The sequence below is a fragment of the Tupaia chinensis genome, unplaced genomic scaffold (assembly GCF_000334495.1).
Source record: "Tupaia chinensis unplaced genomic scaffold, TupChi_1.0 Scaffold000139_1, whole genome shotgun sequence".
In the NCBI taxonomy this organism is placed as follows: Eukaryota; Metazoa; Chordata; class Mammalia; order Scandentia; family Tupaiidae; genus Tupaia; species Tupaia belangeri.
The window spans coordinates 2,255,204-2,270,531 of record NW_006159609.1 but is presented as its reverse complement, the minus strand read 5'-3'; the positions used below and the strand labels follow the sequence as shown (position 1 = coordinate 2,270,531).

General features: G+C 38.9%; 1 protein-coding gene across 2 annotated transcripts in view; it reads left to right on the top strand.

The window, feature by feature from the left end:
* CCDC81 (coiled-coil domain containing 81) overlaps positions 1–15,328 on the top strand; it is a 40,771-nt gene that overhangs the window by 12,673 nt on the left and 12,770 nt on the right. For both annotated transcript variants that reach the window (XM_006144923.3, XM_006144921.3), the window contains exons 4-7: positions 2,442–2,698; positions 7,471–7,550; positions 10,923–11,035; positions 13,233–13,356. In XM_006144923.3, the coding sequence (XP_006144985.1) occupies positions 2,442–2,698; positions 7,471–7,550; positions 10,923–11,035; positions 13,233–13,356 (574 nt within the window). The remainder of the gene's footprint in view (positions 1–2,441; positions 2,699–7,470; positions 7,551–10,922; positions 11,036–13,232; positions 13,357–15,328) is intronic.

Here is a 15,328-nt window from a genome sequence, read left to right as displayed (position 1 = left end):
GCCATTTTCTCAGTCTTCGTGGTGGATTTTTCTAGGCCAGCTATTTTCTCTTCTACGTCTGAGATTCTGTTTTGATTCTGTTTTCTGTATGATCCAGTCTGCTTTTAATACTTTCAAGGGAGATTTTGACTTCCTGTATTACAGACTTAATTTCTAACAGTTCCGTTTGACTCTTTTGTAAAGCATGTAATTCCTCTTTTAGATCTTGCAAGAATTTCCTCACCTCCTGGAACTCGTCAATTTCTTTCTCCTTTCTCTTTAGCAGTTCATTGTCTCTCTTCTCTTCCATCTCAGTTAGCTTTGCCATTATGAATGTTCTAAATTGTTTATCAGACATTTCCATTGAACTGTTTGTGGATGAAGAGGAGTTATTCTTTTCCCTTGGAGGAGAGGTATTTTCTTGCTTTCCCATATTTCTTGTGGTCCTGCAGTGATTTCTTGTCATCTAATGGATGGTGTGTTTCTTTTGAATTCTTGAAGTTCAATCTGAGTGTTCAGGAGCAAGCAGAAAGAGGTGATCTGGAATCTCTTTGCCATTCTGTTGTGATCACTGGTGCAGCAGATTCAGTAGATATTGAGGAATGTTAACCCTAATAGTATTTCGATGTTTAGCTACAGTGCCCTTAGATCCATCACGCTAACTTTGTTTGCTGGAGGCTGAATTATCAGTAGAAAATCTTCATTTTTCCTGTCCCCTGAAATGACTAGTTTGCAGGAGCCATGAGGAATCCTCTTCTGAAGGAAGGCCTCAACTCTTGCTTTATTAGTTTCTAATGTGAGGATATTTTCACAGAGTACTGTTGGCAGAGGAAGGGGTCAAGATCAGAAGATAACAGAGTCTTCATCAGGCCATTTTAAACCCCAGTAACAAGAGACAGAGAGTTGTACAGACTTTTTGCTTAGATTTTAGATTTTAAAATTAAAGTGGTTACAAAGGAGAGAACATTAACTAGCATCTCTGGGAGAATTACAGTCAGTATCAACTGTGGAAAAAAGAAGATAACTAAATATATATATACACACACACTCACACATATATTATTAACATTTAAAAGTCCAAAGTATATATAATTCTATAAAGACTTAATCATACGTAATGTACCTTTCTCTCCCCCTAAAACCAACCATCATTCCTTCCTCCTGGTAATATTTACTCAAGGCCAACTATGTGCCAGGCCTTATTCTTAGCACTTTGACAAAATAGTAAATAAGACAGATGTATTCCTGCCCTGGTGCACTCACATTCCAGTTTTTAAGTGTGGGCTCCATGGCACCTACCTGTGTTACTTAGGGACCTTTGGAGCTTATTTTTGGATTCTCAGGTATGTTCCTTTTGACCTTTTCATCCCCCCCTGAATCAGACCCCTACCTCAATGCTGGTGGGTGAAAAGGCTATAACTTCCCTTTAATTTTCCTGAAAATTACCTGTTGGAAAAAAAAATACCAATAAGTTATACTTACAATTCATTTTGTGTATTTTTGAATATAGAAGGTTTAATGAACTTTTCAGCCATTTTTATCTAGAGATTTATGAGAGAAGAAATGTAATATAATTAATTTTAAAAAATGGTCCTGCCATGGTAGTGTGGAAAAAGGGAATTAAAGTAAAAATTTATTTTGGTACGAAGTTGTTTTTTTTTTTTTGGTCCTTAGGTTTTTGCCATATGGTGCATGCGCTTGCTGGAGAGAGACAGAGAGAGGGAAAGGGAGAAATCGCCTCCTGGGGCATAGCCATGCCATAATCCCTTCTCTTCCATTCTCCTCTCAGGATTTTGGACATGCATGCACATGTGCCTGGAATTATTTTCAAGCCACTGCGTCTAGAACTTGAACCTCAGTTGGCCATGTGGGAGTCCAGTGCCTTAACTACCATCCTATCCACTGGCTCTGGTACAAAAGATTTTGAAATACGTACATAAGAAGCTTATTTAGGGAGTAGTTTTGAAAGTTAATAGCTTTTGTCCTTTATTTTTTATGATAGGGCACATGTATGCACACACATGAGAGGAGGTAGAGAGAAGGCACCCATAATGGGGCTTGTCACACTAGAATCCCCTTTCCCTATCCCTCTGACTTCTCAGGATCCTGAGTTCCTGCCGAGCATGTTTTCCAGGCTGACTCAGGACCTGAATTGCAGTCACTATGTGACTTCCAGCACTGTAGAGTGTTGGCGTTATTGCCGTGTCACAGTGGTTGGACCTAGAAAGCTAATTGTTTTTATTTTGAGCATAAAAAATTATATTTTAGGGAAAATTATACTGATTAATGTATTAATAACTGGTTGTGTTGGTTGTCTGCAGCATTATATTGGGTATAAGTAAAAGCATCACATGAACAATTCTATTTTTGAGTTTTAAGTGAGAAACAAATAATTGTGAGTTATATATAATATTTCCTTATTGTAATCTTCCTTTCCCCCACCCTATCTTTTTCTTCTGTAGGTGATATCCCAATTGTACCACTTAATTTTGTCATGATTTCCCTGGAGGGTCCATTTAACAGGGATATAGTGGAAGGATGTGTGAAAGAGACCTTGCTTTTTTTATCACGATCCATTTCCATCAAACAAAATGTGGAGTTTACATTCAAAGGAATTGGGGTCCTCGTGATCAGAGACAGCAAAGTGAAGATGAGATTTTATAAAGATTTCCTTTGTACCATGGATGGAAGTGGGACTTTGGTGAAAGCCCTAGCAAATGTAAATGAATGTTTTATTTCTTCTAATCCCTCTCCTAGTTATAGCTTGGAATCACCTATAGTTGTGTCATTATTAAGAAAAATTCAGGTCAACATATTTAAATTACAATTGCCTATGGAAAGTACTTGTTCATAGATGATTACTTTGACCAAAAAAGACTAAAAGGACAAAGAACTTTAAGTTTTGAGTCAGTGTCAAATGAAGAATATAGAATATAGAGTATAGAAGATTATTAAAGAGTAATAAAATGTCTTACAATTATAAATATTTTATAGTGCCTTAACAGTTCGAAATGTCCTTCTGCATGCATCATTACATTTGAGTCTCAAACATTATAAAATCAGTATTATTATCAGCCTGATTTTTTTTTTTTTGGGGGGGGGAGAGGTTTTTGCTATAGGGCATATGCGCTTGCCAGCCAGACAGAGAGAGACAGAGAGATAGAAAGTGAGAAATCACCCCCTGGAGGGGATGGGCATGCCTCACTCCCTTCTCCTCCATTCACCTCTTGGGAACTTGGGCATGCATGCACATGTGCCCAGTGTGAGTTTTAAGCCACTGGGTCCAGGATGCGAACCGTGATTAACTACACGGGAGACCAGTGTCATAGCCATTACGCTAAGTGCTGGTCCCATCAGCCTGATTTTGTAAGTTGGAAAAGTTGACTCAGAGAGGTCAGGGTGTTGATAATGGTAGAACTGGGCTTCAAGCCTGCACTTCCTGATCACTTAGTTTTTGCTAGTTCTACTATTTTATTTTATTATTTATTTACTTTTTTTTTTTTGAGAGAGAGAGTTTTGCTACAGGAGAGACAGAGAGAGACTGAGACAGAAAGCAAGAAATTACTCCCCACCTGGGATGGCCATGCTGCAATCTCTTTTCCTCCATTCATCTCAGGATTTTGGGCACTCATGCACATGTGCTGGGTGTGAGTTTCAAGCTTCTGGGTCTGGGACTCTAACCGCAGTTGTGTGAGTATGTGGGAGTCCAGTGATGTAATCATTATGCCATCTCCTGGTCCCCTACCATTTTATTTTAATGAAAGTGTTCAATAAAGTCTAATTCAAATCATGGAAATGTATCTTTAGCTTTAAATTTTTTGCATTACAGAACAAGTGTTATAATTGGTGCCATCATTGTTAACCTGTAAATAGAGTTACTCCATTGTTAGCTATACATAATTGGTATGATCTTCATGCCAAGTTGATCATATTGGGTTGTTGGAAAAGTCAAGACACATTTTTTCTATGCAAATATGCATCATGACTTTCCTGATAGCTCAATAGAAAAGTTAAAGAAGGCAATGTTTATTTTTTAAATTAATTTTAAAAATTATTATGATTACTTAAAGTATTTAATTTTATTTATTATTTATTATTTTAAAAAATTTGACCAGAAAGAGAAAGAGGGAGAGGGAGATAAACAGAAAGTGAGAAAGCAAGACTCCAGGTCCAGGTTGGTCATGTGGGAGCCAGTGCCTTAACTGCCACGCCACTTGCCAACCCCTTATTGTTATTACTTTTAAGAGAGAGTTTTGTTATAGGGTGCTTGCACTCACCAGAGAGACAGAGACAAAGAGACAGAAAGTGAGAAATCACACCCCCGGGGCAATGGCCACACCACAATCCCTTCTCTTCCATTCTCTTCTTGGGATCTTGGGCATGCATGTATGCGTATGTGCCCAGCCTGAGTTTTAAGTCACCTGGTCTGGGACTCAAACTGCAGTAGACTACGTGAGAGTCCAGTGACTTAACCATTACGCCATCTGCTGTTTTCAGGAGGCAGTGTTTAAAGATTCAAGGGAAGGATTTTGGAAGACTCGATGTGCCTCAGGTACACCTGTGAGAATTAACAAAGTTGCCATGAATGAGTTGGGTTATCATTAAATGTTATACAAGGAGTTTTCAAAAGTTCATGAAAAATGTGTTATTTAAAAAAAAATCTATTCATGGATTTCACCTTTTTTTGCACCAAAGTAAACTTGTACCTTAATTCCATTTTTTGTGCCCTTTTTTGGAGCACCCTTATATAATTTTATACCCCATAGTACAAAAGCCTGATTTTTAAATGAAAAGTCTGTGAATATAGCCTGGGATGGAGCTCTGGGGTGGGATTTAAGAGATGGGTTGTGCACGACTGTCAGCGTTCGCCCTGGGGCTTGGGTCTAGCTGAATCATGATCAGAGGGCTGCTGGTGAGGAAGAGAAAGAGGACAAGAAAGAGAAAGCCCTCCATCTTGAGAGGACCAGGAGTTGGAGAATTGGAAAGAATGAGACAAAGACATAGAGTAGAAATGGAAACGGGCAGCCTGAGCCTAGGTAGCCCAAGCAACTTGTGCTGTACTTGAGCCACTGCTTGAGCCATCCAGACAAACTGGGCCTCTTTATTTATAGTACAAGGAAACATTACACATGTATGTTTCATGACACTTCATAGATTTGTTGCCAGGTTACAGACAATAAGCAGTTAACAAATCTATAAGGGCTTAGTCATACTGGGCCAGGTGTATCCCCTGGTGATAATCCCATTAAGAGAAAGTCTCATCTTTCCTAATGCAAAGAAACCTTGCTGTAGGTGTGGAGAAGGAGGCTAAAGAACTTCTTCATAAGGTGTGCACCACCACACACAGAGAAGGCTAAAGAACCTTTCAGATGCAGAGCAGGGATTGGACTTTGCTAATTGGGGTCAAGATGTTTCTTGAAGACCATTAGATGTTTCTGTTGGAATGCCCCTAGCAATTTCCACCCTTGCTCTGTCTGCAGCAAGGGTCAAGGAAAGCACAAGTTATAAGGCCAAAGCCCAAAAGGACAGGTAGTATTTGCTCAGAGCATGTCCCCAAACCTCAGGTCTCTCTCTAAACGTGTCCCCACACATGACAAGGCTCTCAGGTTTTTGTTGTTGTTTTTAAGGTTTTTGTTATAGGGCACCTGTGCTCACCAGAGAGGGGTGGGGGGGAGGAAGTGAGATATCACCCCCCACAATCCCTTCTCTGTCCTCCTGGGATTTGGGTGGGGTATGCATGTACCTGCTTCCAGAGTGATTTTTCTATAAACATTCTGATTTCATACAGGGTGACTGAGAGAGATGCCAAGATGTGTGAAAAGTGGAAACACATACTGGTATAACCTCTTTGCCGTGAAAGCAGAGACAAGATTTGCAAGTCCAGAAGCAAGGCCAAAGTGGCTAGGTCATCTAAACTTCAGAGAATACTGTTGAACTTTGTAGTTTCAGTGTGCATTAAGAAGAGAGGATATCATTTTACTTGGCTTATTGAAATCTAAAGCATAAATTTCAAGGAACATATTTTAAAAGAACTAGTCCTAAAATATTCTATGAAAAAAGGCTTTAGAGGCCGAAGCAGATTGAGAATTGGCAATTACTATCAATTCCCCTTGTGGACAGAGGCACAAGGGCAGTACATGAGCACATTGGAGGAGCTGAGAAGTCTGGTTGTAAAGCAACCAATTGAATCATGAAAGCTGGGTTAAGGGGCCTGCAGGTGGCATGGTGGTTGAGGCACTGTACTCCCACATGGCTGACCATGGTTCAAATACCCACCACATGGTTGAACGTGGGTTGAGTCCCAAACCTGGCAGCTTGTTCTCCTTTTCCATGTCTCTCTTTGTCTCTCTGGTGAGTGCACATGCCCAATAGCAAATTAAAGTAATAATAATAAATAAAATTAAATAAAAAGTCTAGGTTAATCTAGTACTAATACTTTACTAACTCTGTAAAACATATTTTTGGAAACTGCTGTAAAGTGGTGGGAGTGATGGTTTTATTCCCAAATGTGCTGTCCTTAAGACTCAGTAGTCTCTTGGAAAGCTGTGTGCTTATTTTACTGACAAGCTGCTTTTGTTGGAAACTTCTTTTTTGTTTTCAGTTACTAGAGGGTGTGTGCACTTGCCAGAGACAGAAATAGAGAGAAATGGGAAAAGCACCCTCCATTGTGTTGTGGTCACACTGCAATTGCTTTTCCATTTCTCCATCCCGTTGAGGTTTTTGAGCACACATGCACTACACCTGGCATGATCCCCAGGCTGCTGGGGCTGGGATTTGAACTATGTGGTCAGATATGTGGGATCCAGCCCGCTAACCACTAGGCTATGGGGCTGACCCTTGAAACTTTCTTAAAACTTATTTTTTCTTTTTGGGAATTCTCTTCAAAGCCTTTTATAATATGTAGTATTTATATAAAAATAAGTCAAATGTTTTGTTCCATACTGATATAATATAGTAATATGGTTATTATATAATATAATTAGAATAGTTTTTTGTTGAGGGCTTACTATATGGTAATCACTTATACAGAGACCTCCTGGAAGCCCTACGAAATAAAATGCAGTGCAGCCACAGAGCTCTTAGCAGTGTAAGGTTCTGAATGGAGCTCACCTTGCTCCAGATTTCCTTAACTGCCTGCTTTTAGAGTCACTTGGGTCAAGGATGGAATTAGTCATCTTGGTCATTTTCCTGACTGCTTTAATAAGTCAGCTCTTCTTTTAAAGATGTCTAAAAGAAACTGTCAACTCTGCAGGCAATTTCAAAGGTGGAATGATTTGAGAAAAGGTAACCTGAATAGAATTGCTATGCAGCTACCCAGGATGACTATTCTGATAAACGAGATCAGTCTTCATTGGAGTCAATGCTTTGGGCTTTGAGTACTAACACACCAACAACAGAATATCATAGTAGCTTCATCTGTGAGACAGCTTGTAGCTTCGACTTGCCTGTGTCCAGAACTACAGCCTAGTTGTAACCCTTCTCTGTCCCTAGAGACCTGGCACTGTGGACTCAGTATTGTCTAGCAGAGAGGCCTTTGGGAAGCAGCCCAGCAGCACGCTTGCATTTCCAAGGTGAGTACTTTGTGTGTGGATTCTTCCAGGCCCAGTGCTCATTGTTGATTTACTGCTCTGATTGGGCAGTGTTCCTTGACACTTTGCAGCTCATGCTCCTTTTGGTGCAGTCTCTCCTCTCTCTCCTAAATACAAAAGAAAAGTTTGTTGCATACATTGTTTATAGTTAAAAAGTAACAATGGGCTTTAGAATATTCCTTTTTAAAACTACTCTTGGCTCCCTGGAAATTCTGGTACCACCCGCCATTGTTCTTTCTGTGGCACAATCTTGCCTTTCACATTAAAAATAAATCAGTGATTCAAAATAAATTTAGTTAGATTGTTTTGGTAGGCAAATTTGGTTATCTCTTTTGACATACTTTGGCTTAAGCACTCTAGGAAGAAAACAATTGCAGTGGGTCAAATAATTTTTTTTTATCTTTTTTTTGAGAGGTTTTTGCTATAGGGCCCGTGTGCTCACCAGAAAGACAGAGAGAGATAGAGAGATAGAAAGCGAGAAATCACCCCCCAGCGGGGAAGGCCACGCCGCAATCCCTTCTCCTCCATTCTCCTCTCGGGGTCTTGGGCATGCACACACACACGCCCAGCGTGAGTTTAAGCCATCAGGTCCGGGACACGAACCACTGTCGGCTACATGGGAGTTCAGCGACATAGCCATTACGCTATCTGCTTGTTCCAAGAATTTGAGAACCTAGAAATGGACAGGGGAACTCAAATGCTCAAAACAATCATTGGTGTTTTATTTATGTAAAGTTTGATCCCTGAATTTATATCAGATAAAATAGACTTTAGGTTAAAAAAAAAATCTGTGAAAAGAGACAAAGTCATTATATAATGATAAAGAGATCAATTTAGCAAGATGATATCATAATAGTAAATACTGGGTCATCAAAAAAGTCATGACACATTTTTGCATAGAAAAAATACATCATGACTTTTCTGACAACCCAATATTATATGTACCCAAATACCTGAAGCAAATATTAGTAGACCTAATGCAAACAATAGACTTCATTGTAATAATAGTTCAACACCTCGACACCCTAATCTCAGCATTGAAGTGATTGTCCAGACAGAAGATAATTAAGGAGACATCTGAGTCGGGAGTGGACACCAGGCCTCCAAGATGGCGTCAGTCATACCAGTGAAGGAGAAGAAACTCATGGATGTCAAACTTGGGGAGCTGCCAAGCTGGATACTGATGCGGGATTTTTACCCCTAAAGGCATTGCTGGAGCATTTCAGATAGGTTGCTACTGGTATTACAAGTATGTCAACGTGAAGAAAGGGGGTGTTGCTGGGGTTTCTATGGTGCTGGCTGCTTATATGCTCTTCAGCTACTGCCTTTCTTATAAGAAACTCAAACACAGAGGCAACGCAAATACCACTGAAGAGGGCCAGCATGGAGGTCATGCACTGAACCAGACCATCATCTCCTTGGCTTAGCATCCCTCCAAAGGAACTTGTTGAGTCCTTTCATATCCCAGTCAAGAATTCACACCCAATAAAAGATGACTGGTATGTGTTAAAAAAGAAAGAAACATCTAAGTCAATTTGTACTATAGACCAAATGAACCTAATTGACATCTACAAAACATCCCATCCAATATTTACAGAATATATACTATTCTAATCATTATATTGGAATATTCTCCAGGATAGAAAACAGGCTTCAACAAATTTTTTAAAATCCCTGTCAAGTACCTTTTCTGACCACAATATAACAAAACTGGAAATCAATAATAGGATCTTTGGAAACTGTTCAGATATATGGAATTAAACATACTCCTAAATGACCACTAGGCCAATGAAGGAATTAAGAAGAGATTTTAAAAATGTCTTGGAACTAATGGGAATGAAAATACAACTTACTGTATTATGGAATACAGCAAAAGTGGCACTAAGAAGCTTATAGCAATAAATGCCTACATTAAAAACAAAAGATTTTAAATAACATAATTGCACTCCAAGGAGCTAGAAAAACAAACACAAAGAAACCTAAAATTAGTAGAAGGGAAGAAATAACAAAAAACCTTTCCAGTGGGGCTAGCAAGCAGTGTGGTAGTTAAGGCAGCTGGATTCCACATGCCACGTGCATGTATGTGCATGCCCAAAACCCCAGGAGGAGAAAGGACTTTGGCTTGGCCAACCGCCCTGGGGGTGATTTCTGATTTTCTCTTTCACTGCCTCATTCTCTCTGCCTCTCTGGTGAGTCCACATGCCCTAAGGCAAAAATCTCTTAAAAAAGAAAAAAGAAATAGGTAAGGAATTTTTGTTAAATAGATCTTAGTTGTTTTAATCACATATCTACACAAAGTAGCAATATGAGCTGATGTATATGTTAAAATGCTTCACCATTGTACTATCTGTATGTATTTCTGTACCTTTATATATTTCATAACATCATTTTATTTTATTTTTTGCCACAGGGCACCTGTGCTTGCCAGAGAAAGACAGGGTAGGGAGGTGGGATTTTGGGCATGTATACACATACACTTGGCTTGATTATAAAGCCACTGGGTCTAGGACTCAAATTGCATTGTCGACTATGTGGGATTCAGCTGCCTTAACATCCATGCTACCTGCTGTACCTCATATTTCATAACATTATTTTTTTAACCTCAAATACACACAATAAAATTTATAGTTAAAAGGTAGAAAAAAAATACTATAGTTGGATTAAGTTTCCACTTTATGTGTGTGTGCAATTGCCGGAGAGAGAGACACAGAGGGATAGTGAAAAATCATCCCCAGAGGGATGGCCACACCACAATCTCATTTCTTCCAGTTACCTCAGGAGTTTGGGCACACATGCACATGTGCCCAGCATGATTTCTGAGCTGCTAGGTCCAGGACTTGAACCCTGGAATTGGCTATGTGGGATCCAGTGCTGTACCTCCCCATGCCATCTTCTGGCCTTCCACCCTCTTTTTTAGTTTAATTTCTTTCATGACACAGAGAAATACAGAGAGAGGCACACATGGCAGGGTCTCACCCAGCTTCTAGGCAGCCAAAATTACAGGCATGTGTGGATGTACCTGGGCTGTTCAGGTTGATCCAGGACCAGAACCTAGGACTCCCAAATATCTCTAGCATTGTGCAGTGTTGCCCTAACTTCTGTGCTACCATGGCTGGGCCTCCATTCTCTTAACACTATTGCAATAGCAACCAGATGTTAGCATGAATTTGGGGGGGACATACTCAGACCATAGCAGCCTCAGAGAGAGTTAATCCATGATATATACTCAGTAAATCAAAACACCCCCTTTGAAGGAAGTGGACCAGTCATAATCAGTGAGCTGATTAGGATGCTTTTCACATGGTCATCTGTTTAGGTCCATTGCAGTGGACAAATATCTTGACTTATTCCTAGGATTGAGCTTAAGGAAACAGAAAACAAACCTCCCATGGAGACCATTGCAGAAGAAGGTGGAAAGAATACACAAAGGAAGTTACAAGACCAGGTAGACAAAGAAGGCATCAGAGGTAGGCCAATGGTTTCAGGATATAATCTGTCATTCTTTACTGCTTATGAGCCCAGTCGTATTGCTTAGTAATTTATATGCCCAAAAGAAATAAAATTAGGTTCAGGAATATTCACTGTGTTCTTCTAACAAACATCTTCTGTGCCTGAAATTCTGTATTAATTATTTTATGAATTCTAGATCTTATGGCTTTCTGACTCTTACATTGTCATCTCTTTTCTGGCTCTCTATTGCTTACAGTGGTAAAAACTCAGATACTAGGCTAGCAGGCATGTGAGGTTAAAGGTGGGGAGTTCCAAATGGTCAGCTGCAGTTCGAGTTCCAGATACAGAACCTTGAAAATCATGCTGAGCATGCCCAAAACCCCCAGAAGAAAATGAAGGAGAAGGGATTGCAGCGTGGCCTTCCACCCTGGGACATGATGTCTCACTTTCCCTCTTTCTACCTGTTTCTTTCCTGCAAATGCATGCACCTTATGGAAAAACAAAAACAAAACAAAACAAAACAAAAAAACAGAAACAAAACCAACCTCAGATACATATAGGGTCCAGTCAGGTAACATAAAGGCAAGAAGTAGAATAGATATAAGAAGGGTAGACATGTTTGATTAAGATTTTTAGATAAAAAGTGAGGAAGTGCCAGTTTTATATCTGATGTCTGTAGCTAAATTCTCATATCTGTATCTGTATTTAATCAATTGTGATATGTTGTTTAGGTTGAAACATAGGAAGGCAATTCTAGGTCTTTGGAGACATATTCTAGGGGAGCTGGCCCCATAGTGCAGTGGTTAAATGCTGTACATTGGGAGCTGGATCCCACATAGTCAGCTGTAGTCTGAATCCTGTCCCTAGAAGCTTGAAAAACACACCAGGCACATGTGCATCCCAAATCCTGATGGGATAGAAAAATGGAGGAAAAAAGTGTTGTGTTATGGCCATGACCCATTGAGGAGTTCTCTCTCTCTCTCTCAGAAATGTACATGCACCCTGGCAAAAAAAAAAAAAAAAAAGGGATTCCAGGGTTTGCCAGACCACACTTTAAAGGTCTGTTCCTCTAGCAGATTGTTGCTTTGTGGATATGTGGGCCAAGATTAAATCTGATTTTTCAAGAGAAGCAGGGATTCTGACTTTGATGCGAATCTCCTGATTGTTAAATGCTGACAACTAATTGCTCTTAAAATAAAAAGCTAATTGGACCAAGCAAAACATATCAGTGGGCAAACATTGGTTTGCTGCTGTGGATTTTGATGTGTGGCCTTCAGGATCACAGATAAACTCTTGTTAATGTTCATATGCTTTTCTTTCTCTAGTCTCATATTCTACCATTTCCTATGCAGCTCCCTTCTTTGAACAAAATTGTCTGTTCACGTTCTTCTAACATGCCTTGTCTTTTCCACACTTTATCCTTTTGTTCACTCTTTTTCTTTAATTATCAAAAAAGTCCAGTGCACTCACCAGAGAGAGAGACAGACAGAGAAAGAGAGAGAGAGGAATGCCCAATTCAGTGTAGTCATACCACATTCCCTTCTCCTCCATCTCTTCATTCTGTTGGGATTTGGAGTATACATGTGTCCAGCATGTTTTTCAAGCTGTTAGAACTGGTATTTAAACCACAGTTGCCCATATGGGATCCTGTTTATTTACCCATTAGGCTACATATGGAGCTAATCTTTTGACTATTTTTCTCCATCCTGGCATCCCCTTTGTATTTTTTTTTTTCAGTTTATCTCAATCCAATTCACATTTTGCTTTTCACATCTGACTTCTTCATGAAAACTTCTCTTATTACTAGATTCTGAAGTGGCTTCTCTTCTGTACATGTCAGACCCTTATAGCTTATACCATTTGCTTGGGATTTAGAAATTTTGTGTCATTGTCCTAAGTTGTTTTTTGTATGACTGTTAGCACCTAGTAAGACCTTCATAAATGGGATTATTTTTTACATATCTTATTTTTTTCTAACTACATTTATTGAAAGGTCTTTAATGACAAAGAGTTGCCTCTTTGTACCTACTAAATGCTAAGCATGTTGTTTTTGTTGCATATATACTGCAAAAACATGCTTTATACCATAGCAGAGAAAAGGACAATTATTTAAAGATAACAAGAGTGTATCTTCTGTGAAAATTTTCCTTGGATAAAGCTATCAGAGTTTATCTGTATAAAGGACATACTACTCATTTACTCTTTATTCTACAGAAATCTCATCACCCAAGAGACTTAGAGATAAACAAACTGTCTTCCCTACTAAAGTGACAAGTGTCAGCTTGCTGGACAAGTTTGAGCAAAGGGGGAATGGTGAGAAGAATATGAGTCCTGAAAGGTAAATGCATTGACATTTTTTTCTTTTGCACTTTACTATTATATATAAAATATATATGTGATATATATATATATATATATGTATAATTATATATATATAAAATATTTTTATTGGGTCATTAGAAAAGCCATGACCTATTCTATGTCTTTCTATGCAAAAATGCATCATGACTTTTCTGATGACTTATTTATTGATTTGTTTATTTATTTATTTGCAATAGGGCACATATGCTTGCCAGAGAGAGAGAGGAAAAGTGACAAAATATCTCTCAGCGGGGAATGGCCACACTACAATACCTTCTCTGTTCTCTTCTTGGTATTTTGGACATGCACACAGAAACAGCCAGAATGGTTTTCGAGCTGCTGGGTTTGGGACTCAAACCACATAGTTGGCCATGTGCGATCCAGGTGCCTTACCCTCCATACCATGTGCTGGTCCTTTGTTAAATATATTTTTGAGTCATTTCTTGATGCAGGGAATTTAAGCAATTGTTCATTCATTCACTTATCTTGCGTTCTTGGGAAGATTTTGTGTGCTAGGTAATGAAGATAATAAAGATGATGAAGGCTCATAATCTAGTGGGAAAGCTAGACATAGAGGGATAAATTATGACTTTGTAGTGTAAATGCTATCACAGAAGAGGGATCATTGAACTTTCCTTATAGATTAGAGAAACTACTCCCCAAATCTCTAAAACCTCTCTTATCCTCTGAGTGCTTGGGTATTAAGATGTGACACAGTTTTATTTACTTCCTTGGTATCTATGGATAATTGGTTCCAGAACTCATATGGATATGTAGATGCTCAAGTTTCTTATATAAAATGGGATAGTATTTGCATGAAACCTACACATGTCAGCATAGAGAGGAACCAAAAGTCTTGTACCCTATCAGAAAATTCTATCAACTTTACCTTCAAAAAATATATATCCAGAATGCAGCTACTTCTTAACACTCCTTTTATTACCATCCTGCTCCAGACCATTATCTCTTTAAGTTATTGAAATACTGTTCTTATTGTTCTCCCCACTCTTGCTATTGTCCTATTCTCCCTATTAAACTTATTTTCAATATTATAGCCTAAGTAACTTTGTGAAAATATAAGTTAGATGATTTTGTCCATTGCCCACAGCCCTCCAGTGGCTTCCTATCTCATGTAGGGTCAAATGAATAACTCCCTCCCAAACCTTCAACTAGACCTGTACATGCAAATGAAGGACTGGAACTTGTCCAGCTCTGAATGGTCAATTCAAGCAACAGTCCCATTGGTCATTATTAAAATTGGTGGTGTTTTTATTGTTGCTCATCTGCCCTCCCTTCTTGCAGTAAGGGGGTCAGCCTTGGGTCGCTTAGCCTTCCTAGTATATGCATGCATCTGTCAAGCAATATTCAGCGATCAGCCCCAGGTTTCTGCCTCCCAGACGAATTCTGGTTACACTGACTTGGAACACCTTTTCCATTATATATTTACATCATTGCTTCCTTGCTTCCTTCTGGTATTTACTCAAATGTCACCTTTTAGATGAGAACCTCCCTTGCCATTCTATTTATAAATACTCAATTCCTTCAGCATTGCTAGGCATTTATCATCATGGAACTTACATTGAGTTGCCTATTTGTCTTGTTCTTGGCTCTCTGTCCCTACAAGATTGTTAATTCCACAAGGACAGGGATTTGTGTGCATGTATGTGTGTCATTTTTCACTGCATCTCCCACACCTACAACAGTTTACATGGTAAGTATTCAGTATATTTTTGTGGAATGAATAAATATAAATGTATGTGTGTATACCTATATATACTTATACTTATAAATGTGTATATATGTATGTGTGTGTGTATATATATATGCATATATATATACACACACACACCTATATATAGGTATATGTATGTGTATATATACACATATATACACACACACACACACATGTATACACCTATATATACCTATACCTATATAGGTGTGTGTGT